Source organism: Sceloporus occidentalis, unplaced genomic scaffold, assembly GCF_023333645.1.
Source record: "Sceloporus occidentalis isolate IW3139 unplaced genomic scaffold, rSceOcc1.0.p SCAF_114, whole genome shotgun sequence".
Lineage (NCBI taxonomy): Eukaryota > Metazoa > Chordata > Lepidosauria > Squamata > Phrynosomatidae > Sceloporus > Sceloporus occidentalis.
In genome coordinates this window covers 2,063,954-2,090,749 of record NW_028317094.1, presented here as the reverse complement: position 1 = coordinate 2,090,749, position 26,796 = coordinate 2,063,954, and the positions used below count along the sequence as shown (strand labels likewise).

Here is a 26,796-nt window from a genome sequence, read left to right as displayed (position 1 = left end):
TCCCACTTTAAATCCACTAATTTCTTCCAGGATTTGCTCTTCCTTTTCCCCATATTTTTTGTTATTAATGTTGTTTTGTCTCTGTTTACTTTTAGTCCTGAAACATATTCCAATTCCACTATTACATCCATCAATTGTCTTGTGCTCTTTTCTGGGTTCTCCAGGGAATACAAATGTCGTCTGAGAAGAATCTCATTTTAAACTCAATGTATGTTAATTTTTATTCCATTGATCTTATTTTCTAATCTTATCCTATTATTCAGTGCTTCAAGGATCAAAATGAACAAAAGGGGTGAAAGTGGGAAAGCTTGCCATTTACATTTAGAAATCTTAAATTCCTCTGTTTCTTTATAGTTAACAATTAGTTTGGCTCTTTGATCTTTATACATTGCCTTTATCCACCTATAATAAGAAGCTCCTATTTCCATTTTTCAAGTGTCACAAATAACATATCCCATCCTAGGTTATTGAAGCCCTTTTCTAAAAAGATAAGTGTTTTTTCGTTGTGCCTTTGAAAATATTCAATTATATTTCAGATGTTTTGTATGTTATCACTGACTTGTCCTTAAGAATCCAGTGTTTAAGACCTTTTTTGAGTCTATGGGCCAAAATCATAGGAAATAATGTATAATCCATATTTAATAAGGAAATTAGCCTAAAGCTCTTTACCTCAGTTGCATCTCTATCTTGTTTTAACAGCAAAGTTATATTAGCTTGTTTCCATGTTTCAGGATAATGGTTTTCTTTGATGGCATTTTCTTTGATGGCATTCTTTCTATGGCATTTACATGAAGAAATACCTTTAAACCGTTTGATCTCAATATGACATGTAAACTGAAAAAGGAAGTAGCTAAAATATTTTCCAGACTAATTTTGTAGATGGTCCCTCACAGTATTGGAAAAACATCCAAATTCCTAAAATAGAGGAGTGGATAATTAAACTAAGAGAAGCAAAGGGATTGGACATTTTAACCGCAATCATGAGGGATAAACCAGTTGAGAAAACTAAAGAGGACTGGTCATGCTTTGATTTATTTTGTAATACTAATTATTGATTTACAATCCCAGATATCATATGGAAAGTCTACATGAACATTAGAGGTTTAACACGTATCGATACCTTGTAGGAATTTAAGTAAATTAAATAAAAGGGTCATCTTAGCTTATCTTGGAAGTAACTTAATAGTACATTTCTGACAGTTTTGTATATCAGGATGTTATTTATTGCATGTTGTATGTGTATCATATAGGTATTTCTACTTTTTTGTTGTTGTAGCTGTATTTGTTATGCAGATGTCTTGGTATGTTGTTTTTTTTCATTTTTGTTTGTAAAGGATTGTTTATAAATAAATTACAAAAGAAAAAAGTGGCTTCCAACCGGAATATTTCTGTAGTTCAGATACAGCCTCAGTTAGTTATAAAGGATAGAAGAACCCAATTCGTACTTTTATCCTGTTAAAAATGGTTTTGCTTTTTTTAAATATAAGCAGTTTGTTTTTCTGTCTAATTCTTATTTTTGTTGTTCTTGTTTGTTTGTATGTTTGTTTGTTTCATTCTTGGTAATATGAGTTATTCTGGTCTGTCTCCTTCCTTCTTGCCTGAAAATCTCTTAATAAGGAAACTGGGGAGACTTTAAAACCTCCCAAAGGAGCCACTTTTGGCCTTGTTTGGGGGGACTAGCCTCCTCTTAGAAGCCAAAGACCAATATTTATGAAGAAGAAGAAGAAGGATTGTATTAAAACTATGCTCCCCATTTCTGATCCCTTTTAAAACCTATGTTCCTCAGAAGGAGCAGAGCTTTGCAATAAGAAAAGCCTCTCAGAAAAGAGACACAAAAGACACACAAAGAGACACACTTCCTTCCTTTTGGCCCAAGGAGCCTGGCCTCCTTCTGACTCTGGAGCCTCAGGAGAGAAAGAGAAGCCTCTGTTCAACTGAGGCCTCAGAGAAGGCTCCAGAACATTATTCCCCACAGTCACAAGCAGCACAAAATGGCCGCTGGAACATAAAATGGCCAGGGATAGTGGGAGGGAGGGGACTCCAGCCAATGGCAGACTCTCAGAGTTTACTCAAGATGCAATCATGTGTAAAATACACATCATAAAGCCATCATAAAGAGGGACGTAGCCAGGATTTTGGGGAGGGGGGGGTCCAGACTAAGTGCCTCCATTTTGAGAGACACAGAAAGAGGGCCAGCATTTACCTGAGGAAAGGGAAAGAGGAGGGGAGGGGGCTCCATTGCAGCCCCATTGCCAAGGGCCCTCAGGTTCATTCAGGGGAAGGAGAGCCAGGAGAGCTGTCTTTTGGGGGAAGGGGCATAAAGGAAGCCAGGGCTGCAGGGAAGTCTTTGAGTCAGTGGAGAAGTTTGCCCTTGGAGTGAAGGGAAGGAGGAGAAGGGAAGAGAGGGCTTGCTCCCTGGCTTCCTCTTCTCAGGGGCTCTGCTGCCCTCACTCCTTCCCCAATCTGGCTGAGTGTTGCCAACAAGCCTCCAAGACATTCCCCAGAATGTACATACAGGCACTTTATTCCTCTTATGAAACTCCTTCAATATTAACAGCATATTTTTATAAGTGAGGCATAAAACATGACAAAATAATAACAATATAAAGGCAAAAAACATGATACATGGAGAGCAATATGAAAAGTCATTTAAATATTAGTCCTATTCACAAGGAAGAGACCTAAAAACAGGGAACCTTTACAAACTTGTCTCAGTGCCTCAATGGTTTGTTGTGGTTTATATTGACTTGAGGTGTATAAGTCTAAACACACACACAACAAGGTCAAAGAGTCTCAGGGCTTGCAAAATAACAGCAAGTCCTATGCTCTCAGCCTCTGAGAATGGCAATGGCAGGACCCCATTTGTTTTACAACAATGACCCTGTCATTACATGGCAGGTTGGGGCTGGATTAGATGGCCTTTGAGGGTCCCTTCCGGCTCCAAATGAATGGAGGCAGATTAGATGTAACATCCTCTGCAGCCATGGAGTCCTTTGGGCAAGAAGAAGTCACACTCTCTCAGCCTCCTCGGGGGAAGGCAGGGGCAAACCTCCCTCTGAAGAAATCTTGCTAAGAAAACCCTTGATAGGGTCGCCATAATTAAGAAAATGACTTGAAAGCACAGAACACACACAGCAGCAGCAGCAGCAGCAGCAGCAATAATTACCACACAGTTAACATGACTGATAGGATCAAGAGCCATAATGATAAAAATAAATAACCCAAAGCTGTTTTGGGTCCCAATCTGAGGAGAAAGGTGGGATACAAACATCACCACCACCAGTTATTATTATTGTTGTTGCTGTTGTTGTATTTCTGCCTGGGTTGGAGCCCTCTTACTAGGAAAACCTGCCCCTTCCAGCCTCCAAATGGCGCTCTTTCCCCCAGTCCTGCCTTGCAAAAGGGGTCTGTGTGCTCTTTTCCCACCCACCCCCAAAACCCTGCAAAATGTTGGCAATCCATTTGGTCTTCTCTGGGCCTTCTTCGCCCTGCAGCCATCCTTCCCCCATGATCCCTGGCTTTGGAGGCACCAGGAGCCCACCCAGTGAAGAAGGAGAAAGGCAGAGGGAACGACGACATTACCTGCCCTCTCTCCTGACCCTCCATCCCTCAAAAAAAGCACCAATACTGGGGGGGGAGGGGGCTTTATCTCCCCCAGAGGGAGGGGAAGTGTTGACTGCACAGGAAGGGTGGGTGGGTGGGTTTGGGGTGGAAGGAAAGAGTTCCTTCCTTCCTTCCTTCCTTCCTTCCTTCCTTCCTTCCTTTTTTCCTTCCTTCCTTCCTGTCTATTGTTCCTTCCCTTCTTCTTCTTCCTCCTCTCCTTCTGCAGGAACGGAGATTTTTTTTCTGCCAAAAGTGCAGAGGAGGAGGAGGAGCAGAAAGAGAGGAAAAGAGGGAGAAAGAAAGGGAAAGAAGTCGCAGGGAGGGAGGCTTTGCTCTGGGAGGAGGAGGAGGAGGAGGAGGAGGAGGAGGAGAAGGGAGTGCCCCCCCTCCCCTTGGCTATGTCTCTGTCACAAGGTATAAAAATTTAAATTGCAGTAATCACAGAGCAGCGGGAAATTATGCTGTTATGACCGGAAGTAAACATATACACAATTATAATTATATATACATGCTGATGTTGACCAGAATGTGGGAGGTGTATACATGTGCAGGTGCATACATGTACATGCATAGGTACCCGCATATTTCTCCATGCGTCTGCTTATGTTTAAATTGTACACAAGTAGAAGAGTATATATAAATGTGTGTGTGTGTGTGTGTGTGTCTATATGATCTAACATATATGTGTACATGTGCTTGCATCTGTCTGTCTGTCTGTCTCTCTCTCTAAATATATATATATGTGTGTGTGTGTGTGTTTAAATACGTGTGCGTACACATGCACACGTCCAGACAGATATCTATGGGTATATATAGATGTATCTATGGATGTTGTATGCAAGATCTATAGACTTGAAACATTCCATATATATGTGTGTGTGTGTGTGTGAGGGGGGGGTATGTAGGCTCATAAAGGTATAGGTCTGAGTGCACTTAGAGATTCCTCCACACACACACACACATATACACAGATGTGCAGATGTATATGCACAAATACACATGCACACATACATCAGTTGTTGTCCATTGTTCTGGTCCGTTGTTCCAGGTGATGCTGGAGAAGAGGCCCTGTTCCTACTACCCTTTACCTCAATCGGGGTAATCTACCCCCTGAACTTGATCTGATCATGACCGGGGCTGAGTTCATATTTGCCAGCAGCAGGGAAGAGCCGGTTGTTTTCAAAAAGAAAGGGTCAATAGTCCGCTTTCAGAAAAACTGCGCTAAGGGGGATTTGCCCTGGATATATTGCGCAAGCCCCTGATCGAGTTGTGTTAAAATCGGTGCAAGTGTGAACTTCCAACTTTTAAACCAGTTTGGGAACTGGGATAAAATGTAGTCTTAATGGCCCCTACATTTAAGGGTAAAGGGAGCAAGAAACAACAAGCAAAGCCGCTCTAAACACTTCGTTTTACCATTGCGGCATTGGAGCGTGTCACCACCCTCGAACTGTCAATGGCTCAACTGCAGCAAGGCCAGGAGCAGCACAGAATGTAGCAAAACAACTCGGTGTGTGGCGTTCCCCACAACAATGATGTGGGTCTTCCTTTTTTTATGTTCAGTTTTTTTTATTATACTGAGATATTCCCATGATAGTATTTAAATTACCAAATATCGACCATATATTAACTATTAATTTAATGGAATGTTATCGCCCTTTTCTTCAAATGTTTTAAGACAACTCCCTTCCATTTCTAAATATCCTTTTGATTTCCCTCTTAGTAAGGCAGAAACTATATCCATATTTCTAGCTTCATATATCTTAATCAACCAATCTTCGATAGAAGGATTAATTGTAGATTTCCAAACTTGAGCAAATAAGATCCTTGCACATGAGACCATATATAAAACAATTCTATTGTATTTTACTGACTTGATGTTGTGTGTCATGTTTAGTAAAAATAAATGTGGTTCAAAGGGAATACTGTATTTATATCAAGAATGTTTTGGATGCTTCCATGAATCCTTTGCCAGAATCCTTTAGTTTTAATGCATGTCCACCAATATGAAAGGAGCTTCCCTTGGGCTCCCTGCATTTCCAGCACTTAGTATTGCCAGCTTTGTATATGTGGGGGATTTTTTCGGGGGGTTAGCTACCACCTGTATAACATTTTGATATAGTTTTCTTTATAGTTGTGGCAAAGAGTGAATTTATTTGTTCCTTTCCATGATTTTTCCCATTCCTCTATAGTTATGGTTTTATTTATATCACGTGCCCATCTTACCATGCTGTGTTTAGTAATTTAATCTTCTAGATCTCTTTCTTTTAATTGTTTATAATATTTGGAAATGTGTTTACCTTTTTGGTCCATCATAATTTTATCTATTTAATTGTTATCCATCGTTAACCCAGGAGCTTTATTGTCTGCCTTAAAACGACTGTTTAACTGGTTGTATAAAAACCAATCCTTCATGTTTCCTTTTTCATTAAGTTCTTCCATAGATTTCATATTGTATTTTCCTTCTGGTGTTTGGTTTATTAAATCTCCATATCTTAGCCATGGAGTATCTTTGTCCTTTGTTCTATTGTAATAGTCCTCTTGAAATGAGACCCAACATTGATGTCTCATTTTATACCATGCTTTAAGCAATGATCTTCTTATAACATGATGGTTAAAAGCATTATTATATTTTGGTTTTGTATACCACATATATGCATGTATACCAAGATTCAGGTTAGCTTTTTCTATATTCAATAAATGCTTGTTTTCTAATTTGAACCATTCTTCTAACCATTTGAAACAAGCTGCATAATAATACAGCTTAAAGTTTGGTAAGTTACATCCCACCTTGAAGCAAAGATCATTTACTAAGGCAACCATAACAGTTTCGACTCCGTATGCCATCCTGAAGCCAGTTTGAAATGGGTCCATATAATCTGTCTCATCCAAGACCGCTTGGAGATGAAGAGCAACTGTCCTCAAAATTATGTTGGTTAGAAATGGAAGACGGGAGACTGGTCTGTAATTGTTCATCTCCATGGGATCTAAGAAGGGCTTTTCCATAAACGGCCGTAACACTGCTTCTTTTAAACATGATGGAAAATAGCCCTAACTATGAGATGCATCTATGATATATTTCAGGTGATATAAAAAGGGCAAGGGTTGGGAGGGCAAGTTCTCCTCTTCACACTTACAAGGAGCTTGGCCAAATCCTCAGTACTCAGATTCAAATTGATCCAGTATGATCTTACTCATGGACACCTCACTTATAGCCTCCGCAATAATGCTGACGTCCAATTTGGCTCTTATCTGAGAGACATTATCTGTGAAATAGTCATTTAAAGCATCATAGTTAGCTGTGGAAGGCTCTAATAATGGGTTCCAGGAGGAAGGTGCCTGAAACAGGTCCCAAATCCCCCCCCCCCCGACTTCAGCAGTCCCTTTATGCTTCTCTTCCCTTGGCACTTTCATTCCTTTCAGATGCCCCAAAGACCCCTTCTCAGCATGCGCAGGAATCGTAAGGCCTTTGCTGCTGCTGCTGTTTATTCCATTGTTGGCCTTTGGAAGAAGGGAAGGACTACGGCCTTTTTTCCTTCCTTCCGGAATAGAGCCCAGGAGGGAAAGGCTGGGAAGACTCTGCTTTGTACATATAGCTCTGTCTCTCTGAGAGTGTGTGTGTGTGTGTGTGTGTGTGTGTGTGTTTGCCTCTGTTTTATGGCTGGGAATGGAGCTGAGGGCTGAGAAGAAAGGGTACATTTTGTGCAAATGCAGAATTTCTGTATACCAATGAGTCCAGTGTGCTGAAACAACAAAAACCCTCCCCAAACCAAACATTAAAACCCCCAAACCTAAAACATCCCACTCGTCCAAACCTGGCCCCCACCTCCAATTCCCACAGTCTATGTCCCACAGATAACAAGGCCCCCTTTGCCATTCCCACAAACTAGCCCTTTCTGTTAATACCTGTCCCCAACTTTCTTCAGCCAACATCGAACAAATTCCAAATGCTATCATTCCCATAACTGTTCTAACCAGCTGCAGCCAATCCCACCCCTCTGTTTAACTAACCTAATCCACCACCATGACCCCCACTCAAATTTATAAACGAAAGCAATAATCTATAATAAAGGCAATTAAAACTTCAAAATAACAAAATATAATTGAAAAACATAAACAGGCATATGGACACACAAACCTAACACAGGAAATCACAAGGGCTTTTTCTTATCACCACAAGATTTAAAATACATTCTTTGTTTTGCTTCTTGATAAATATAATGTTAGTTCATTTCTCGAATTTGTGTGGCTTCTCTCCTGTGTGGACTCTCTGATGTGCCAATAGATATGACTTGGAAGAAAAACATTTCCCACAATGCAGGCATTTGAATGGCTTCTCTCCTGTGTGGATTCTCTGATGTGTCACTAGGTTTGACTTAGAAGAAAAACATTTCCCACAATCCTGGCATTTGTTTGGGTTCTCTCCTGTGTGGATTCTCTGATGTGCCAATAGGTATGACTTCGAAGAAAAACATTTCCCACAATGCTGGCATTTGTTTGGGTTCTCTCCTGTGTGGACTCTTTGATGTGCAAATAGGTATGACTTGGAAGAAAAACATTTCCCACAATCCTGGCATCTGTTTGTGTTTCCTCCTGTGTGGACTCTCTGATGTGCCAATACGTATGACTTTGAAGAAAAACATTTCCCACAATGCTGGCATTTGTATGGCTTCTCTCCTGTGTGGACTCTCTGATGTGCCAATAGGTATGACTTGGAAGAAAAACATTTCCCACAATCCTGGCATTTGTTTGGGTTCTCTCCTGTGTGGACTCTCTGATGTGCCAATAGGTATGACTTGGAAGAAAAACATTTCCAACAACTCTGGCATTTGTATGGCTTCTCTCCTGTGTGGACTCTCTGATGTGCCAATAGGTGTGACTTCCGAGAAAAACATTTCCCACAATGCTGGCATTTGTATGGCTTCTCTCCAGTGTGGACTCTCTGATGTTTCACTAAGTCTCCCTTGAAAGAAAAACATTTCCCACAATGCTGGCATTTGTATGGCTTCTCTCCTGTGTGGACTCTTCGATGCATGACAAGGACTGACTTGTAGGAAAAACATTTCCCGCAATGCTGGCATTTGTATGGCTTCTCTCCTGTGTGGACTCTCTGATGTGCCAATAGGTATGACTTGGAAGAAAAACATTTCCCACAATCCTGGCATTTGTTTGGGTTCTCTCCTGTGTGGACTCTTTGATGTGCAAATAGGTATGACTTGGAAGAAAAACATTTCCCACAATCCTGGCATCTGTTTGTGTTTCCTCCTGTGTGGACTCTCTGATGTGCCAATACGTATGACTTTGAAGAAAAACATTTCCCACAATGCTGGCATTTGTATGGCTTCTCTCCTGTGTGGACTCTCTGATGTGCCAATAGGTATGACTTGGAAGAAAAACATTTCCCACAATCCTGGCATTTGTTTGGGTTCTCTCCTGTGTGGACTCTCTGATGTGCCAAAAGGTATGACTTGGAAGAAAAACATTTCCAACAACTCTGGCATTTGTATGGCTTCTCTCCTGTGTGGACTCTCTGATGTACCAATAGGTGTGACTTCCGAGAAAAACATTTCCCACAATGCTGGCATTTGTATGGCTTCTCTCCTGTGTGGACTCTCTGATGTGCCAATAGGTGTGACTTCCGAGAAAAACATTTCCCACAATGCTGGCATTTGTATGGCTTCTCTCCAGTGTGGACTCTCTGATGTTTCACTAAGTCTCCCTTGAAAGAAAAACATTTCCCACAATGCTGGCATTTGTATGGCTTCTCTCCTGTGTGGACTCTTCGATGCATGACAAGGACTGACTTGTAGGCAAAACATTTCCCGCAGTGCTGGCATTTGTATGGCTTCTCTCCTGTGTGGACTCTCTTGTGACTGACAAATTCTTCTGTAAAGGAGGACAATGGCAGACAAGATTGAATCTCAGTGTTAAGACAGGAAAAGGATACCCCAAGATTTAGCCCCACGTTCATCCCTCCCTATTTGATATTAAATTAATAATGTTGGTGTGAGTCACCTGAGCATGACCCTGTTCTGGATGCCCCAAATCCATATAATGACTGTATTCTTACTCAGAGCTACCAAAGAAGAAATTGAAGGGGAACTGTCATGAGAAAATCAGTAGAAGCAGATAGTCAGGCATTTGAAAAATATTCCAATATATATATATGTAAAAATATTTGATTGAAAAGTGGCATCATTTCCTGTGAGACTGCCATAGAGTATTGAGTCAGAGCACATGGCATGATGCAAGCTAACTGCAGAGGATGCTTCATGCTGTGTGGCACCAGAAGAGGACTCACAACCAATACAGTATACAGCTCACATGTGGATTGATGTGGGTTGGAGTTGTGTGTACAAGAGATTGTGAAGTTGATGGAAGTTGGAGAGGAGAGCTGGTACATATTTGTTTTCTATTGCAACTCAAGCTAAAGAACCTCCAAGGACATGGAGGAAATCAACTGTGTCTGTGAGTTATTTTTAAGTGTGGAAAGTGGTTAATGCATTGCCAATAGCTATATCTGGAGATTTGCTACTGTACTCTGCTATGTTATTGTTGAGCTCCAGGAGTGTCGCCTTCAGACTGTGCTATACATTGGCTTTGAATGGGACCAGAATTCAGAGCCAAGAAGGACCTGAGAGCCGGTGTGATAATCCTTTTTGGCTGAAGTATTTCCACCAAGCACCCATTTCATTTAATTCAGTTTCAGACAATTCTTTCCCCACCCAGGAAACATGCTAAAGCAATTCCAAGTTATGGAACAACTTGCCGGAGGAGATCCGTCTTAACCCCACCTTGGATGCTTTCAAGAAAGGACTTAAGACGGATCCCTTCCGGCAGGCTTACCCAGCTGACCTCTTGTAAAGAACTTAAGGAAAAATCCCACTTCTGATCACAATTGTGCATTTTAAATGAATTTTTTATTTGTCCCAAATTGAGTTTTAAGCGTTTTGTTGTTTTACTGTGTGTAAATTGGATGCTATTGTTGTTTTGTGGCTATTTTACGGTTGTAATACCGCCTCGCTCCATTGAGAGAGGCGGGTAAATACAAATAAAACTTATTATTATTATTATCAGTATAATCTGTGAGGTTGGTGGCTGCCTCCCAATCCCCAAGGCCCCTCTCCTGGCCCTTCCCAGAGGTCCCTTTCTCTCCGCACAGAGCTAGGCGATCCTGGCTTTGCTCCTGCCTTCCCCTCCTGGCTCCCAGAGGCCTAGAATCATAGAGATGGAAGAGACTACAAGGGCCATCCAGTCCAACCCCATTCTGCCACGTAGGAATCAAAGCATCCCTGACAGATGGCCATCCAGCCTCTGTTTGAAGATCTCTAAGAAAGGAGACTCCACCAAAATCTCAGAGGAAGTTTGTTCCATTGTCGAACAGACCTTACTGTCAGGAAGTTCCTTCTAATGTTTAAGTGGAATCTCTTTTACTCCAGTTTGCATCCATTGTTCCGTGTTCTAGTCTCTGGAGCAGCAGAAAACAAGCTTGACATTCCTTCAAATATTTAAACAGGGCTGTCATATAACCTCTTAACCTTCTCTTCTCCAGGCTAAACCTCCCTAGTTACCCAAGTCATTCCTCATAGTTTCCAAATCCTGCACCATTTCAGTCGCCCTCCTTTGGACATGCTCCAGTTTCTCCACATCCTTTTTGAATTGTGGTGCCCAGAACTGGACACAATATTCCAGGTGAGGCCTGACCAAAGCAGAATACCATGGCACTATTACTTTCCTTGATCCTGGCACTATACTTCTATTGATGCAACCTAAAATTGCATTGGCCTTGTTAGCTGCCGCATCACACTGTTGACTCATGTTCAACTTGTGGTTTACTTGGACTACCAGATCCCTTTCACACGTAGTTTCATTCAGCCAGGTGTCCTCCATCAGTATTTCACCTTCACCATCTCTTTCCTGCCTTTCTGTTTTTCACATTCGCTCTTTCTCTCTATCACAGACACACACCAACAGAATGTGATGCATAAAAGGGACACTTTGAGGTTCATTTGTTGAGAAAGGCAGGATAATCCATATACAAATTACTCATTGGGAAAGGCAAAGCAAGGGGGCTGGGACCTGGACTTCTGTTTTGGTGAGGATCAAGCACCAGGAAGCAGTATTAAGACATCTCTAAGACAGGGATGGGCTACTGTTGGGGATTGGGGGCGTCACATTGGCCCCCTGGGGATCTCAGGGGCAACCACACATTGTATTGCCTTAAAATAGGAATAAAGTTTTGTGCCTCAGTATCCCATTGCATCCCTTTTGGGAAGTGAAGCAGAACCTCAAAAAGCTGGAAGAGGGCCAAAAAAGGAAACATACTCAGAGATGTGCTACCATTTCAATGAGAAATGCATTACTGGTAATCTCCATGCTGTCTTCCTACAAAATCCTAGCATTGGTGAGATATCTGGGGGCGGAACTTAGTTTCAGAATTAAAAAGTCCTTTGCTTCCACCAAAAGGTTTATTGAGAAACTCAGGCAGAAGGGTCCATTAATAAATCTAAGATGTCTCTGAAGTGTCTAAACCTTTTCCCTCCGTCATTAACTACCTTCACAGTCCTCCTTTTTCCTCCCCTTCAGCCCCTAAACAGCCCGGCTGCCAAGGTACCTCTTGCCTTCTTCTTCCACTGTTCACATGCGCCTCTCCCCTCTGGGGCATGTCTGCCACCCAGAGTTCACAGACCAGGCAGTTAACAGCCTCCACAACTGCTTCCCTTCCCCGAAGCCACTCTAGGCCCCAATATCCTTACCAACTACTTAAAACTACTAGCATTTAAACTACTAACAATCCCTCCTAGACCCCAATACCATTCTGGATGAACCACAGAACCTGCTTCTGACAATTGGCAGTTTACAATGCAGTATTTAGAATCCTTATAAAGTGGAGAGCAATAGTGCCTCACTAAACTACAAATTCAAATATTCTACAGGATGTTGCTATCACAATTAAACTATGCTTGAAAGAGATCTAGGACTCCTAGTAGACCACAAGTTGAACTTGGACCAACAGTGTGATGCGGCAGCTAAAAAGGCCAATGTGATTCTAGGCTGCATCAATACGAGTATAGTTTCTAGATCAAGGGAAGTAATAGTGCCACTCTATTCAGCTTTGGTCAGGCCTTACTTGGAATAATCCTGTGTCCAGTTCTGGCCTCCAAAATTCAAAAAGGATGTTGACAGGTTGGAACATGCCCAGAGGAGGGCAACCAAAATGGTGAAGGATCTGGAAACCATCAAGCCCTATGAGGAGCGGCTTAGAGAGCTGGGTATGTTTACCCTGGAGAAAAGAAAATTAACAGCGGATATGACATCCATGTTTAAATGTTGGAAAGGGTTGTATTGAGGATGGAGCAAGCTTGCTTTTTGCTGCTACAGAGAAAAAGAGACACCACAATGGATGCAAACGACAAAGAAAGAGGTTCCACCTAAACATTAGGAGGAACTTTGGGACAGTAAGAGCTCTTCGACAGTGGAATATACTTCCTTAGAGTTTGGTGGAGTTCTCTTCTTTGGAGGTCTTTAAACCAAGGCTGGATGGGGCTTGGAATGTGTATTCCTGCATGGCAGAAGTGGGTTGAACTGGATGGCCCTTGTGGTCTATTCCAACCCTATGATTCTATAATGCTAGTGGATTCCGGTTACTTACCCACAGAGGCCACATTCTCATAATTTTCCATCATTACAGAACTGTACATAAGTCTCTGCTTGTTCGTCAACAGTTTCCATTCGTCCTCAGTGAAATATACCGCCACATCCGCAAAGGTCACCTGCAACAGAAAATAGCCCTCATCCAGAGAGTGACTAAGCCAAAGGGGAGGAAAGCACATGGTGCATCCAAATATTATTTGATCCCTTTAGAATTCAGTCTAGGAAATAAACTTTAAATGCTGTCAGCAAGAAAAAAGCTACTGCCTTTTGAGATCCAGTTTGTCTAGAATCTTTTCAATATAATATACAATATAATAAACAATATAATTTAGGCCATGGCTGGGATATTGATGCTGAATTAGGATACTGACTGTCCCAACACATACAGTACATTTAGCCACCAAATAATTATGGTGCATTTAGACATTTCTTGCCAGATTTCGGAGGCAAATGTCATTTTTATAAAGCAGTTCTGGGGAGCACTTTGGGCTTAAGGGTCACTGGGCCCACCCCCAATTTATATCCAGAGACATTCTCCCATAGCCCCCAACACTTGATTGATGGGAAAAGCAAGACACATGTGGACAAGCAACCCAGAAGGCAGTGAAGATGGCCAAAGTTGTTTATGAGGAAGATCACACAAGCTAGGAAAGGCACAGCAGTTTGCTTTTGCATCAGCCTCCTGGGAAGGGCCATATCCTCTCTCCTTCTTTCCTCTCCTCTCCCCACTTTTGAGCTGATAGACTGCAAACTCAATTGCACTCAGGAACTGAAGTGAGCTGAGAAAGGGGAAAGTGGGAGGAGGACAGACCAACTGGGACATTTTTAAAAGCCCCTGAATAAGTGGGGTGACAGAGGATTAACCAGGACTGTCTCTGCCAAACTCGGACAGTATATTAATTGCTTCCTTTCATAAATTTGCCCAGAAGTGACACAGATGAAGCTAATAGGATAGTGACTCACCAAAGAGCTGTTGTACTTCGGCAGCCTCTTTCTGTTGGAGCCCAACTCCCTCCGCTTGGCCTCTGTGTTGGCCATCAGGTGGTCAAGGGGTCCTGGTGGCCCTGCACTTGGTCACTTCCAGTAAGAGAGGCCCCAAAAGCCGTGTAGAAGGAGGCCGAGATGAAGTTCCTGAGAAAAGGGACCAGGGTTAGGATTGGCTTGGCAAGAAACCCAGACCTAGCATAGATTCACTGCAGCTCCCCTACACAACAGATACTCCATGCCTTCTTAGAGTGGTGGGGGATTAGGAGATACGGAATTTGAGAGGGCCCTGGTTATGTCCCTGTAGCTAGATGTGAAATGAGTGCATCATAAATAAATAAATCATCTGCTGAAACCTCCAGAGTTCCCCAGTGCTTTTCCTCAACATCAGCCCTTTTCTCCAGAAGGCTGCATCTGCACTATAGAAATAAGGCACTTTGACACCGGTTTAACCCTCAGTGCTATGGAATCCTGGGATTTTACATTCTCTGCCAGAGAGCTCTCATGCCACAACAAACTACAAATCCCAGGAATCCACAAAATGGAGCCAGGAGAGTTAAAGCAGTTTCAAACTGGATTATTTCTTCAGTGCAGATACAGCCAGAGTCGGTTGTAAAAGGGCAGAAGCACCCATGTCTTGTTTCATTCTTGGTAATATGAGTTATTCTGGTCTTTCTTCTTCCTTCTTGCCTGAAAATCTATTAATAAGGAAACTGGGGAGACTTTAAAACCTCCCAAAGGAGCCACTTTTGGCCTTGTTTGGGGGACTAGCCTCCTCTTAGAAGCCAAATCCCAAAGTTTGTTAAGAAGAAGAATAAGGCTTGTATTAAAACTATCCTCCCCATTTCTGATCCCTTTTAAAACCTATGTTCCTCAGAAGGAGCAGAGCTTTGTAATAAGAAAACCCTCTTAGAAAAGAGACACAAAAGACACACAAAGAGACACACTTCCTTCCTTTTGGCCCAAGGAGCCTGGCCTCCTTCTGACTCTGGAGCCTCAGGAGAGAAAGAGGAGCCTCTGTTCAACTGAGACTCAGAGAAGGTTCCGGAACAATATTCCCCACAGTCACAAGCAGCACAAAATGGCCACCAAGACACAAAATGGCCACCTCCACCTCAGCGCTTGGCAGTTGGAGGCCTCAGCACAGCAGTGAAGCCTACCTCTTCCAGGCCTTGTTCCTCTCCCCTCCTTCCTTCCCTCCTTGTCTTTGTCTCTCTCCTTCCTCCTTGTCTCTCTCTGACCCCTTCTCACTCTCTGCTCATCGCTCACTCTTCCTTGCGCAGAGCTAAACAGAGAGGCAGAAGCTCCTTCCTTCTTCCAAGGCTTCCAGGCCTTGTCCCTCTGATCCCTCTCCACTCCACTCCACTCCACTCCACTCCACTCCACTCCTCTCCTCTCTCTCTCTCTCTCCTTCCTTGTTTCTGACTATCTCTCTTTCCTTTCTTTCTTTCTTTCTTTCTTTCTTTCTCTCTCTCTCTCTCTCTCTCTCTCCTTCCTCCTTGTCTCTCTCTGTCCCTTTCTCACTCTCTGCTCCTCGCTCACTCTTCTGCGCGCAGAGCTAAATAGAGGCAGAAGCTCCTCCCCTTCTTCATTCTGGCCAATGGGGGCAGAGGAGCTGGAAGGCCCCACCCCCTGCCCCACCCTCACAGGCTCCTCCTGCAGTTAATATGGAACAAGGCAGGAGGGACTGAGGGGCTCTGGAGCCCCAGCCACATGGACACTGGCCAAAGGTCCACATTCCCAGAGCCTAAGACCCATGAGATGGCAGCCCTATGCAGGGCAGGACCCTCCTCTCTCTGGCCAAGTGGATGCTGGGAGATCCAGTCCAGGGAATGCACTCTAAATCCCATTGGCAAGAGAAAAGGCTACTACTACTCTCTGATGTCTCACTAGGTGTCAGAACCTGTTATTAAGATCAGTAATAAGGTTATATCTTTTCAGTTCATGAACATTCACTTGATTTTAAAACCTCCCAAAGGAGCTACTTTTGGCGTAGTTTGGGGGACAATCGTCGTCTCAGTGGCCCTCCTATTAGAGACCCCTCCTCTTTTGACCCAAATCCTTTATGAGGCCCAAAACCCCTTTGTTAGGAAGTGAACACTGAATATCTCAGGTAGGCTCTGTATCTGTGAGGGTTGGAATCCTCTGATCAATGGTCCACATCCAAACGTATACCAAAAGTAGAAAGTCTATTGTAAGAGCATTGCAGTAGTGATCTGTAACACTTCTTTGCAGAGTCTGAGGCTTCAGAGGAAAATGTACACTTTAAAAATTATTATTATTATTATTAACCTTTATTTATAAAGCACTGTAAATTTACACAGCGTTGTACATACAAAAGCGCCCCCTCCTTTCTCCCCCTGCTAGTTCCCCACCCCACACACACTTAGCCAGGTCCCCATCACAACGCAGCCTCACTCAAGACATTTGAAACATTGCCAGCTAGTTGTCTAAAACAACACTCCAAAGCAGTTAACACGGCCCCACTTAGAAACTAACACCAACTTTAATATTCTACCCATATACTCTCCACCCCCCACCCCCCCAACATCTTAGCTAACAGAACAATATAGATCAGATATCTCAAAACATACATGAAGTGATTATATAGCAACTGAATATATACAGCATTATAACTGATCTCAATAACAGGTTCTGACAATACCTCCCAAGGCCCCCTCCCTCCAGGACCCCCTTCCTCTCTTCCTTTCAGTCTCTCTCTCTCCTCTGAAGGCCTCCAACTGCCAAGCGCTCAGACAGAGGCAGCCATTTTGTGTTCTGGGGGCCATTTTGTGTTCTGGGGGCCATTTTTTGCTGTTTGTGACTATGGAGAATGTTCCAGAACCTTCTCTTAGGCCCCAGTTGAACAGAGGTATCGCTTTCTCTCCCTGAGGCTCCAGAGAGAGAAGGAGGCCAGGCTCCTTGGGTCAAAAGGAAGGAAGTGTGTCTCTTTGTGTGTCTAGTCCTCTCCTCTCTTGGGAGACTCTGTGGGGCTATGAGATTTTTTTTTGGGGGGGGGGGGGAGGGATCCCAGAGAATCAAAGGGACGCTGTGACCATGGAACCTCAGAGTATGATCAATATTACAAGGTTATTTCTGAGGAAGGAGAGGCAAACTAGGAGAGGCTGCAGCTGTTTGCTTTTGCCTGAGCCTCTGGGAAGGGCCCCTCTTCTCCTTTCTCCTCTGCTGTCTTCATGGAGGGCAGACTCCTTTTTCCCTTTACACTCAGTTTGCAGCAATGGCAGTGAGCTCAAGAGAAAGGGAGAAATGGCAACAGGAGGAGGAAACTGTGGCCTTTGAAGAGCAGCTGAAAAGGTGGGAGGGCAGAGGATGAACCAGGGGAGGGTCCCTGCCAAACTGGGAGAGTTGGAGGGTATGCAGAAGGAGCTGGGCCTGTAAATGGAGGAGAAGGGGGCTTATAAAATGACCTCCATGGATGAGGAAGCTGGGCCAAGTCCATGGCATACAATGGCCCAGTGAAACCATGTCCATGTTGTAGGAGCCAGTGTGGCCTAGTGGTTTGAGCACAGTGGAACTACGACTGGAGTTCAGATTTGGAATCCGAGCTCTGCCATGGAAGCCCATTGGGTGACTTTGGGCAAGTCACACTCTCTCAGCCTCAGGGAAAGGCAATGGGAAAGCTATTCTGAAGACATTTGCCAAGGAAACCCTGTGATAGGTCTGCTTTAGAGTCACCATAAATTCAAAATGACTTGGAGACACGCAATAATAATAACAACAAAAACAATGTCTATTATATAAAATGGCAAAAACAAGAGTTGCTCTTGGAATTTACATTGTGTTTCTATGTTTTCAAGCTTTGGATGGTTCAATCCATGGGTAAAGAAATCTGTAGATAGAGAGGTCCATCATCGTCCTCATCCTCATCATCTTGAAAAAATAGAGGGTCTTCTTTATCAGATTTTTATCAGGAGGGCGACTAAAATGGTGAAGGGTCTGGAAACCATGAAACCCTATGAGGAACGCCTTAGGGAGCTGGGGATGTTTAGCCTGGGGAAGAGAAAGTTAAGAGGTGACATGATAGCCCTGTTTAAATACTTGAAGGGATGTCATATTGAGGAGAGAGCAAGATTGTTTTCTGCTGCTCCAGAGACTAGGACCCGGAGCAATGGATGAATGCAAAGGAAAAGAGATTCCAGTTCAACATTAGGAGGTACTTCCTGACAGAAAGGGCTGTTCGACAGTGGAACAAATCCCCTCAGAGATTTTGGTGGAGTCTTCCTCCTTGGAGGTCTTTAAACAGAGGTTGGATGGCCATCTGTCAGGGATGCTTTGATTGAAAGTTCCTGCATGGCAGAATGGCGTTGGACTGGATGGCCCCTGCGGTCTCTTCCAACTCTATAATTCTATGATCAAAAGTGTTAAAAATCAAACAGGAGAAAGGCACCACTGTTTTGTGCATTTTGGATGTTATTGTTTACAGTGTGGCCAAAACACCTTCTCCTGGATATGCTTTCTAGATTCCAGGATACTACATTTTTTTTAACTTTGGTGCTAAAAGGAAAAAAACCATATAGGACCAACAACAATAACACAGATACAATTAAGAGACCTGACAAAATACAAATATTCACAAGCAACAAAACTTGTGAAACATACTAAGGCGGGGTACAGGCCGCCAGAAAGAGGCGCGTCCCTGGCCCTACTCTTTTCTCCGCAGAAGCGCCGCAACAAACAAATTGAGCAGTGCTGTTGCGGAGCAAAAAAGGAGCACGTGGAAGTGGCTCCTTTTTGCGCTGCACTTCTGCCGCCCCAAAGCGCCAGCGATGGCGAGGGTACATTGCAGTTGCGCCTCCCTGTTTGGAGGTGGCACATCTGCAACATCACCATTATGCGCCGCGTATGGTGGGTGTGCTGCAGCTGCGGCGCCCTCGTCACTTGCGAGGGTTGCCATCTGTGTGGGCACTCCGCCTACCAGGCAACCCTCCCACGTGACGAGGGTGCCTCAAAGGCTTCTAAAGGCTTCTAAAAACAGATCAAAGCGGCTAACAGTAAAAGCACTGGTAAAACACAATAACAACTTGTCATTGTTGTGTCCCAAACCCTCCCAATTCCTCCCATCCACAATAAAATATAATTAAATTCTTAAACAATTATTAAAACAATTATTAAAAATAAAGCAGAAGCAGTTAGAGCAGTTGCTGAGCAATTCAATTAATAAGAGATTGCTGGAATGCTAATCTGGAAAGAGATATGTCTTGATTAGATTTTTAAAGCCTTAAAGACTGGAGATATATCGGATCTCTTCTGGAGGCTGTTCCATAACTTGGGAGAAGGTCCTCTGTGTAACTGCAGAGAGCCTTGTTATTGCTGACTGCAGTAAGTTTTTACTAGAGGACCTCAATGTGTGGAGCAGATTACATGGGAGAAGGAGATCCCGTAAGTAAGCTAGACCCAATCCATGAAAGGCTTTAAATGTTATAACCAAGACCTTGTACTGTCCCCGGAAATTAATGGGCAGCCATTATAGGTGTGATATGGACACCTCTAGATATTCCATTGACCACTCTGGCTGCCATGTTTTGGATTAGTTGAAGTTTCCGGACTAAGTGCAAGGGTAGCCCTATGTAGCGCTCATTGCAGAAGTCAAGACATGAGGTTACCAGCGCATGCATCATACTTTTGATGTCCTCAGGTTCCAGGAAGAGGCGCAGTTAACGTATCAACCAAAGCTGATAACAGGCACTCCTTGTTTTTGCGTCTATCTGAGCTGACATCTAGAGCGACAGATTCAAGAGCACCCACAAACTGCAAACATAGTCCTTTAGGGGAAGTGCGACCGCTTCCAGGACCGGTTGACAAACCTCCGTAACTGGATTAGAACCTCCAACAATCAGCACCTCCGTTTTATCTGAATTCAGTTTCAGTCTGTTTTTCCTCATCCAGCCCATTACTGCCCCAAGACATTCATTCAGAGGGGAGATGCCTTCCTTAGTTGACGCTGAGATATCTCTGGGTGTCATGAGGATACAGATAGCACCCCGCCCCATGCCTCTGGATGATCTCTCGCAGCGGTTTCATGTAGATGTTAAACAACACTGAACGAAAGCATTCTTAAAGTTGTGCATAGATGGTACCTCACACCATACAACTTGCACACATTACTAAGAGCCCCACCTTGTGCTGTTAGAGAGGATGTAATACTAGAGGTACCTTCCTGCACATGTGGTACAACTGTCCAAGTGTATTTGCATTTTGGCATTCAGTAGTTAACTTAGTTTCAGAAATCAATGATCAAAAGATTGTCCCTTCTCCAGAACTTTTATTGCTTTCAATGTTTATTAATGAAAACAAGACATTACACAATAAAGATATTGTGGCACTTTTGTTGGCATTGGCCAGGATTGAAATTGCCAGGGCTTGGAAAACTGGAAATGTCAATATGACTGATTGGCGGTCTTGATTTTGGGATTTTTGGTTTATGGAAAAACTCACTGATCAATCTAGAAGGTTGCGGGGTGGACTCTCCCTCTGCCTTTTGAAGAACGATGGTCCCCACTTATATCTGATCTCAACAACATTGGAGCAGAAGTGGGTCTTCCTTTGTGATATGATTCCCTTTCGAGGACTGAATTGGTGCAAAGAAGGTATCTCTGTCTTCTGAGTCCATCCCTGTTTTTATGTAATGTTGCCCTTTTACATCCCATGTGACCTTGAATTTTTGAAGTTGGTTTTTAAGGTTTAAGAAAAAACAGCATTAGTGACAGGATGACGCCCCGAGGAATGCCAGATTTAAGCTCCCTTTTACAGGAGCAACAGTCCCCAAGCATCTCCATCTGGAATCTGCCTGAGAGATAGGACCAGAACCACCGCAACGCATTGCCCCTGATCCACAATTCCCAGAATCTCAAATCATTGGCCAAGCTGTCAGGGAAGGCATTATGAGGTAGGAAGGAAATTTGCATGTGGATGGTGATTGGCTGAGGGACAAAAAGGAGCCTTTGTGGGGCTCTGGAAGTCTATTCAGATTGACTGTAGACTACTGAGGTAGGAAGGAAATTTGCATATGTGCGGTGATTGGCTGAGGCTTCTGGGAGATGAAGTCCAAAACACCTGGAGGGCTGGAGTTTGAGAACCCTGATTTAAAGCATCACAGTGAGCTGTGACAGCTCTTACAATGGGTCCTGGGGGGTGGGTACATCAGTCTGGTCCAAGATACCCCCACCTCGCTCCAATAGTCCCATTATGCTTCTCTTCACTTGGCACTTTCACTCCTTCCTTCCTTCCTTCCTTCCTTCCTTCCTTCCTTCCTTCCCTCCTTCCTTCCTTCCTTCCTTCCTTCCTTCCTTCCTTCCTTTCATCTCCAGCCAGCCAGGCAGAGAGCTGAGCCAAGCCAGAAGCAACCCTTCTCTCCCCCAATTCCTCCAGGGGCCAAGGAAGGCAGCAGAGGCAAGGCAGCAGTGAGAGGGGCATGGCCAGGACTGTAGATCCCCCCGAGGCCAGAGGACGCCAGCCAGGAGACAGCCTTCTCCCTTAACATCCCTGGCTCCCAGTGTCAGGGACGCAGTGGTGAATGGTGGGTGAGGCTGTGGGTGCCACTTTAAAGAGTCCCTTCAGTCTGCCCTGGGAACAACCCTCACCCGTCCGAGGACAGACGATGCCAACTGGCTGGTACTTTTTTCCTTGTGTACTTTTATTTCATATGTACTTGGACACATTTGTGGTGGGACACTTGGAGGGAGATGGGCATGGGTAAGGAGAATATCATTCAGATAGGAAATTGGGGGGGGGGCGATATTGACTGTGGAGCGGCTATACAAGGAGTGCATGGTCGCTAACGGGGTGAAATGTCTTCACGGCGGAAGGAGAGATTGATGTTTAATATCTGTCTTCCCTTCCATTCACCCTGCTATCCCAAAAGAGCTGGAGAGCATACCAAACCAACCACAGAACCTTTTCCTGCTCTTGTGTAATGCCAGGTCAGTCAAAAATGCAACGCAGATAGTCCATGATCTCCTACTGGACGAAGAGGCTGACCTGACTTGTTTCACGGAGACTTGGCTGGGTGATGAGAGCTCAGCCACCTGGGCTCAGGCCTTACCAGCCAGGTTCTCCCTCAGTGAGCAGGTAATGGGAAGTCACATTGGTCCCTAAAGACAATGGAGCACATCGAATGTATTTGCCTCAGCTTAAAGACTAGGGAAAGTCTGGGGATTCTTTTGGTTTAATGTCCACCCCGTTGCTTAACAGCGGAGCAGACACAACTGGTCTTGAAGCTGCTGCTGGAGTCGCCTAGGCTTTTAGTCCTGGGCGACTTCAACATCCCCCTCAAGGCCGGTTTAACGAACGTACCTGGTGCAGATCGGGAGTCCATGGTCAGCATGACAAACATGGGCCTTTCCCAGATAGTCTCTGAGCCCAGGCACTGTGCAGGTCATACTCTCGATGTGATCTTCTGTACAGAACAGGCACATCCGTGGATCATTTCCTGGTCAAGGCCCAGCTGAAGGCCACTATTTCCCCCGTCGGGGGTGGAGGACCTATTAAAATGGTCCACCCTCGAAGGTTGATGGAACCCACTAGGTTCCCAGAGGCCTTAGAGGGATTGATGGCTGGTAATACTGGCGATTCTGTTGAAGCTCTGGTCAATACTTGGAACAATGGTCTGACCAGAGCTATAGACACTATCGCTCCCAAACGCCCCTTCCAACCCACTTCAATCGCAATTCATGGTATACTAAAGATCTCAAAATGATGAAGGGACAATGGCTAGAGCGCCACTGGCAGAAATATCGACTCATACCTGATAAGGTTTTTTTTTAAATCCTATGCAGTGGCAATAGATGCAGCTAAGAAGTCCTTGTACTCTGCATCTATTGTGTCTGCAAAGTCTTGTCCTGCAGAGCTATTCAGGGTGGTAAGGGACTTGACTCAAATGTCCCCCTTTATTATAACTCTTTATTAGAACCTACAAAAGCCTGCTCTGATGCTTTTAATAACTACTTCGCAGACAAAATCTCTCAGATAAGAGCCGATTTGGATGCTGGCTTTATGACAGAGGCGACAGGAGAGGTATCCAGGGCCTCTGCCTATACTGTTCTTCTGGATCAGTTTGAGTTAGTTAGTACAGAGGATGTGGACAAGCTCCTCAGGAGTATGAAAAAGACGACTTGCTCTCGCGATCCTTGCCTGTCTTGGCTGGCTGTCCAGGGGGGAGATACCATCAAGATGCTACTTAAGAAATATAATTTATGCACTTTCAGGGAAGGCTGTATTCCATCTTGCCTCAAAGAGGCAGTGGTTAAACCACTTCTAAAAAAGCCTTCCCTTGACCCCCTGGACAGAAACAATTACAGGCCAGTTTGGCTCTTACCATTCTTAGGCAAGGGAATCGAGAGGGCAGTCGCCATTCAACTCCAAGCAGTCTTGGAAGAAACGGATTTTCTAGATCCATTTCAAACCGGATTTAAGGCAGGTTACAGAGTTGAGACCGCCATGGTCGCCTCAGTCGATAATCTCCATTTGGGCGTCGATAGCTCTTTGATAGGGGGAAGAGGGATCCTGCTGGTGCTCACAGGCCTTCGATACCATTGACCACGGTATCCTTCTGGAACGCCTGGGAGAGTTGGGTTTTAGGGGCACTGCTTTCCAATGGTTCAGGTCCTACATCTGCGGCAGATTCCAGATGCTGTCGCTTGGGGACAGTTGTTCGTCCAAGAGGGAGCTCAAGTAAGGCGTCCCTTAAGGCGTGATTCTGACCCCAATGCTATTCAACATTTACCTGAAGCTGCTGGGTGAGATCATCTGGAGACATAGGGTGGGATGTTATCAATATGCTGATAACACCCAAACATATTTCTCTATGTCTCAAACTGATGCAGTGACTAAGGATGACGTCTCTCCTCTGAATGCCTATCTTAATGCGGTAATGGACTGGATGAGGGAAAACAAACTCAAATTGAATTCAGGTAAACGGAGGAACTTGTAATAGGGAGCCCTAATCTGGGAATGGAGTTATATCAGCCAGTTCTGGATGGGGACCCTCTCTCCAAGGGTCCCCCGTGCCCTCTCTTCTCATAATAACCCCCATGTACCTGGGCCCCAAGGACTCCCCCGAGGAGGGGTCAGAGAAGGAAAGAGGGAGAGGAGGCCTGGCAGGCCCCCTGCCTTTCCTTGGGCGGAGAAGAGGGGCTTCCTTCCTTCTTATAACCCCCCCCAAGGGCCCCCAGAAGACCCTCCAGCCATTAATCTGAATGAACAAGGGCTCTCCCACTTCCATCCCTCCCTCAGAATAGACTGTGAAGGCAGCCATGGCTTCAGGGGCTGAGACTGTGCATGCACAGATGCCCCCAAGGCCCCTCCTCATCATGCACAGGAATTGACAGGGCCTAGCTGCTGCTGCTTATTCTGCTGGCGGACTTTGCGGGAAAGGAAAGTATGTGCTGGGGTTCAGTGGCCTCTCCTTCCCTCCTTTCTTCCTTTGAGGAGACCGCAATGGAGCCCAAGGTGCAGAGCTGGACTCAGGAGGGAAAGGCAGGAAAGGAAGGTTCTAGTTTGGAAATACAGCTGTCTCTGTGTATCCTGTATGTTTGTGTGTGTGTATGTGTGTGTGTTTGCCTCTGCTTTTCTTATGGCTGGGAATGGAGCTGAGGACTGAGGAGAGAAGAAAGGGTCAGTTTGGGGCAAATTCAGAACTTCTGTGCATCAAAGAGTCCAGTGTGTTGAAACAGCAAAGAACTTTATTGAGAACACATAGAAATTCAATGTTTAAGCCAGAACTGCCCACTCCAAACAATACATTAAAACTCCAAAACCTAAAACTCCACCCTCTTCCAAATCTAGCCCCCACCTCCAATTCCCACAGTCTATGCCCCACAAGAAACAAGACCCCCTTTGCCATTCCCACAAACTAGCTCTTTCTGTTAATACGGCCTCCAACTTTCTTCAGCCAACATCCCACACATTGCAAAAGCTATAATTCCCATAACTAATAAAGCCAGCTGCAACAAATCCCAACCCCCGTCTACCTAACCTATACCACAACCCACAATCCCCAGCCAAATAGACAACCGAAAGTGATTAGCTATACAATTAGCAATGAAAACCTAAATTTAACAAAATACAGCCTTAAAACATAAACAGACATATGGACAGACAAACCTTACAAGCAAAATCACAAGGACCTTTTCTTAGCACGACTGGATGGAAAATATAATTTTTGTATTACTAATTGACAAAAAAATATTAGATCACTACTAGGATTTGTGTGCCTTCTCTCGTGTGTGGACTCTCTGATGTCTCACTAGGTCTGACTTCCCAGAAAAACATTTCCCACAATGCTGGCATTTGTATGGCTTCTCTCCAGTGTGGACTCTCTGATGTCTCTCTAGGCTTGACTTTTGAGAAAAACATTTCCCACAATGCTGGCATTTGTATGGCTTCTCTCCTGTGTGGACTCTCTGATGTGTCACTAGGTCTGACTTCTGAGAAAAACATTTCCCACAATGCTGGCATTTGTATGGCTTCTCTCCAGTGTGGACTCTCTGATGTCTCACTAGGTGTGACTTCTGAGGAAAACATTTCCCACAATGCTGGCAGTTGTGTGGCTTCTGTCCAGTGTGGACTCTTCGATGCATGACAAGGACTGACTTGTAGGCAAAACATTTCCCACAATGCTGGCATTTGTATGGCTTCTCTCCTGTGTGGACTCTCTGATGTCTCACTAGGTCTGCCTTCCCAGAAAAACATTTCCCACAATGCTGGCATTTGTATGGCTTCTCTCCTGTGTGGACTCTCTGATGTATCACTAAGTGTGACTTCAAAGAGAAACATTTCCCACAATGCTGGCATTTGTATGGCTTCTCTCCAGTGTGGATTCTCTGATGTGTAAATAGGTATGACTTTGAAGAAAACCATTTCCTACAATGCTGACATTTATGTGATTTCTTCCCTGTTTGGACTCTCTCATGACTCAGATGTTTTTCTGTAAAGAAGGACCATGACAGATGAGACTGAAAATCAGAGTTAAGAGAGGAGGGTATTGCCCCATGATTTAGCCCTCATTAACCCCTCCTTATTAGGGATTAAATTTAGAAAAATTCTGTGAGTAACCCAAGCATGACCCTGCTGCTTATGCCCCTAAATCAATGGAACAATCGTATCCTTACTTATAGGAGCTAGCAAAGAATGGGGACTGCCCTGAGGGAATCAGTGAGACGAAGGATATTCTATTAACCATGTGCAAAAATACTTTGATTGACAGGTGTCATCATATCCTGTGAGACTGCCACAGAGTGCTGAGTCAGAGCCCAAGGCATGATGCAAGCTAACTCCAGGAGATGACTCACAACCAATACAGTATACAGCTTGCATGCGTATTAGTGTGGATTGGATTGGAGTTATGTGTACAAGGAAAGGTGAAGTTGATGGAAGTCGGAGAGGAGAGCTTGCAAATATTTGTATTATTTTGCAACTCAAGATAGAGAATCTCCAATGATTTCGATGAAATCAACTGTGTTTGTGTCTTATTTTTAAGTGTGAAAAGTGGTCAGTGCATTGCCGATATCTATATATCTGGATATTTGCTTCCTTATTCTA

General features: G+C 44.2%; 1 protein-coding gene across 1 annotated transcript in view; it reads right to left on the bottom strand.

Annotated features, from left to right (window-relative positions):
* The window catches only part of LOC149282470 (uncharacterized), a gene marked incomplete at its 5' end in the record, with an annotated part of 51,200 nt that extends 25,116 nt beyond the window's left edge, over positions 1-26,084 (bottom strand). Inside the window, 3 exons of the mRNA XM_089498173.1 lie at positions 9,250-9,486; positions 13,253-13,298; positions 25,470-26,084. Coding sequence (XP_089354299.1) covers positions 9,250-9,486; positions 13,253-13,298; positions 25,470-26,084 — 898 coding nt within the window. The remainder of the gene's footprint in view (positions 1-9,249; positions 9,487-13,252; positions 13,299-25,469) is intronic.
* Positions 26,085-26,796: the final 712 nt, after the last annotated feature.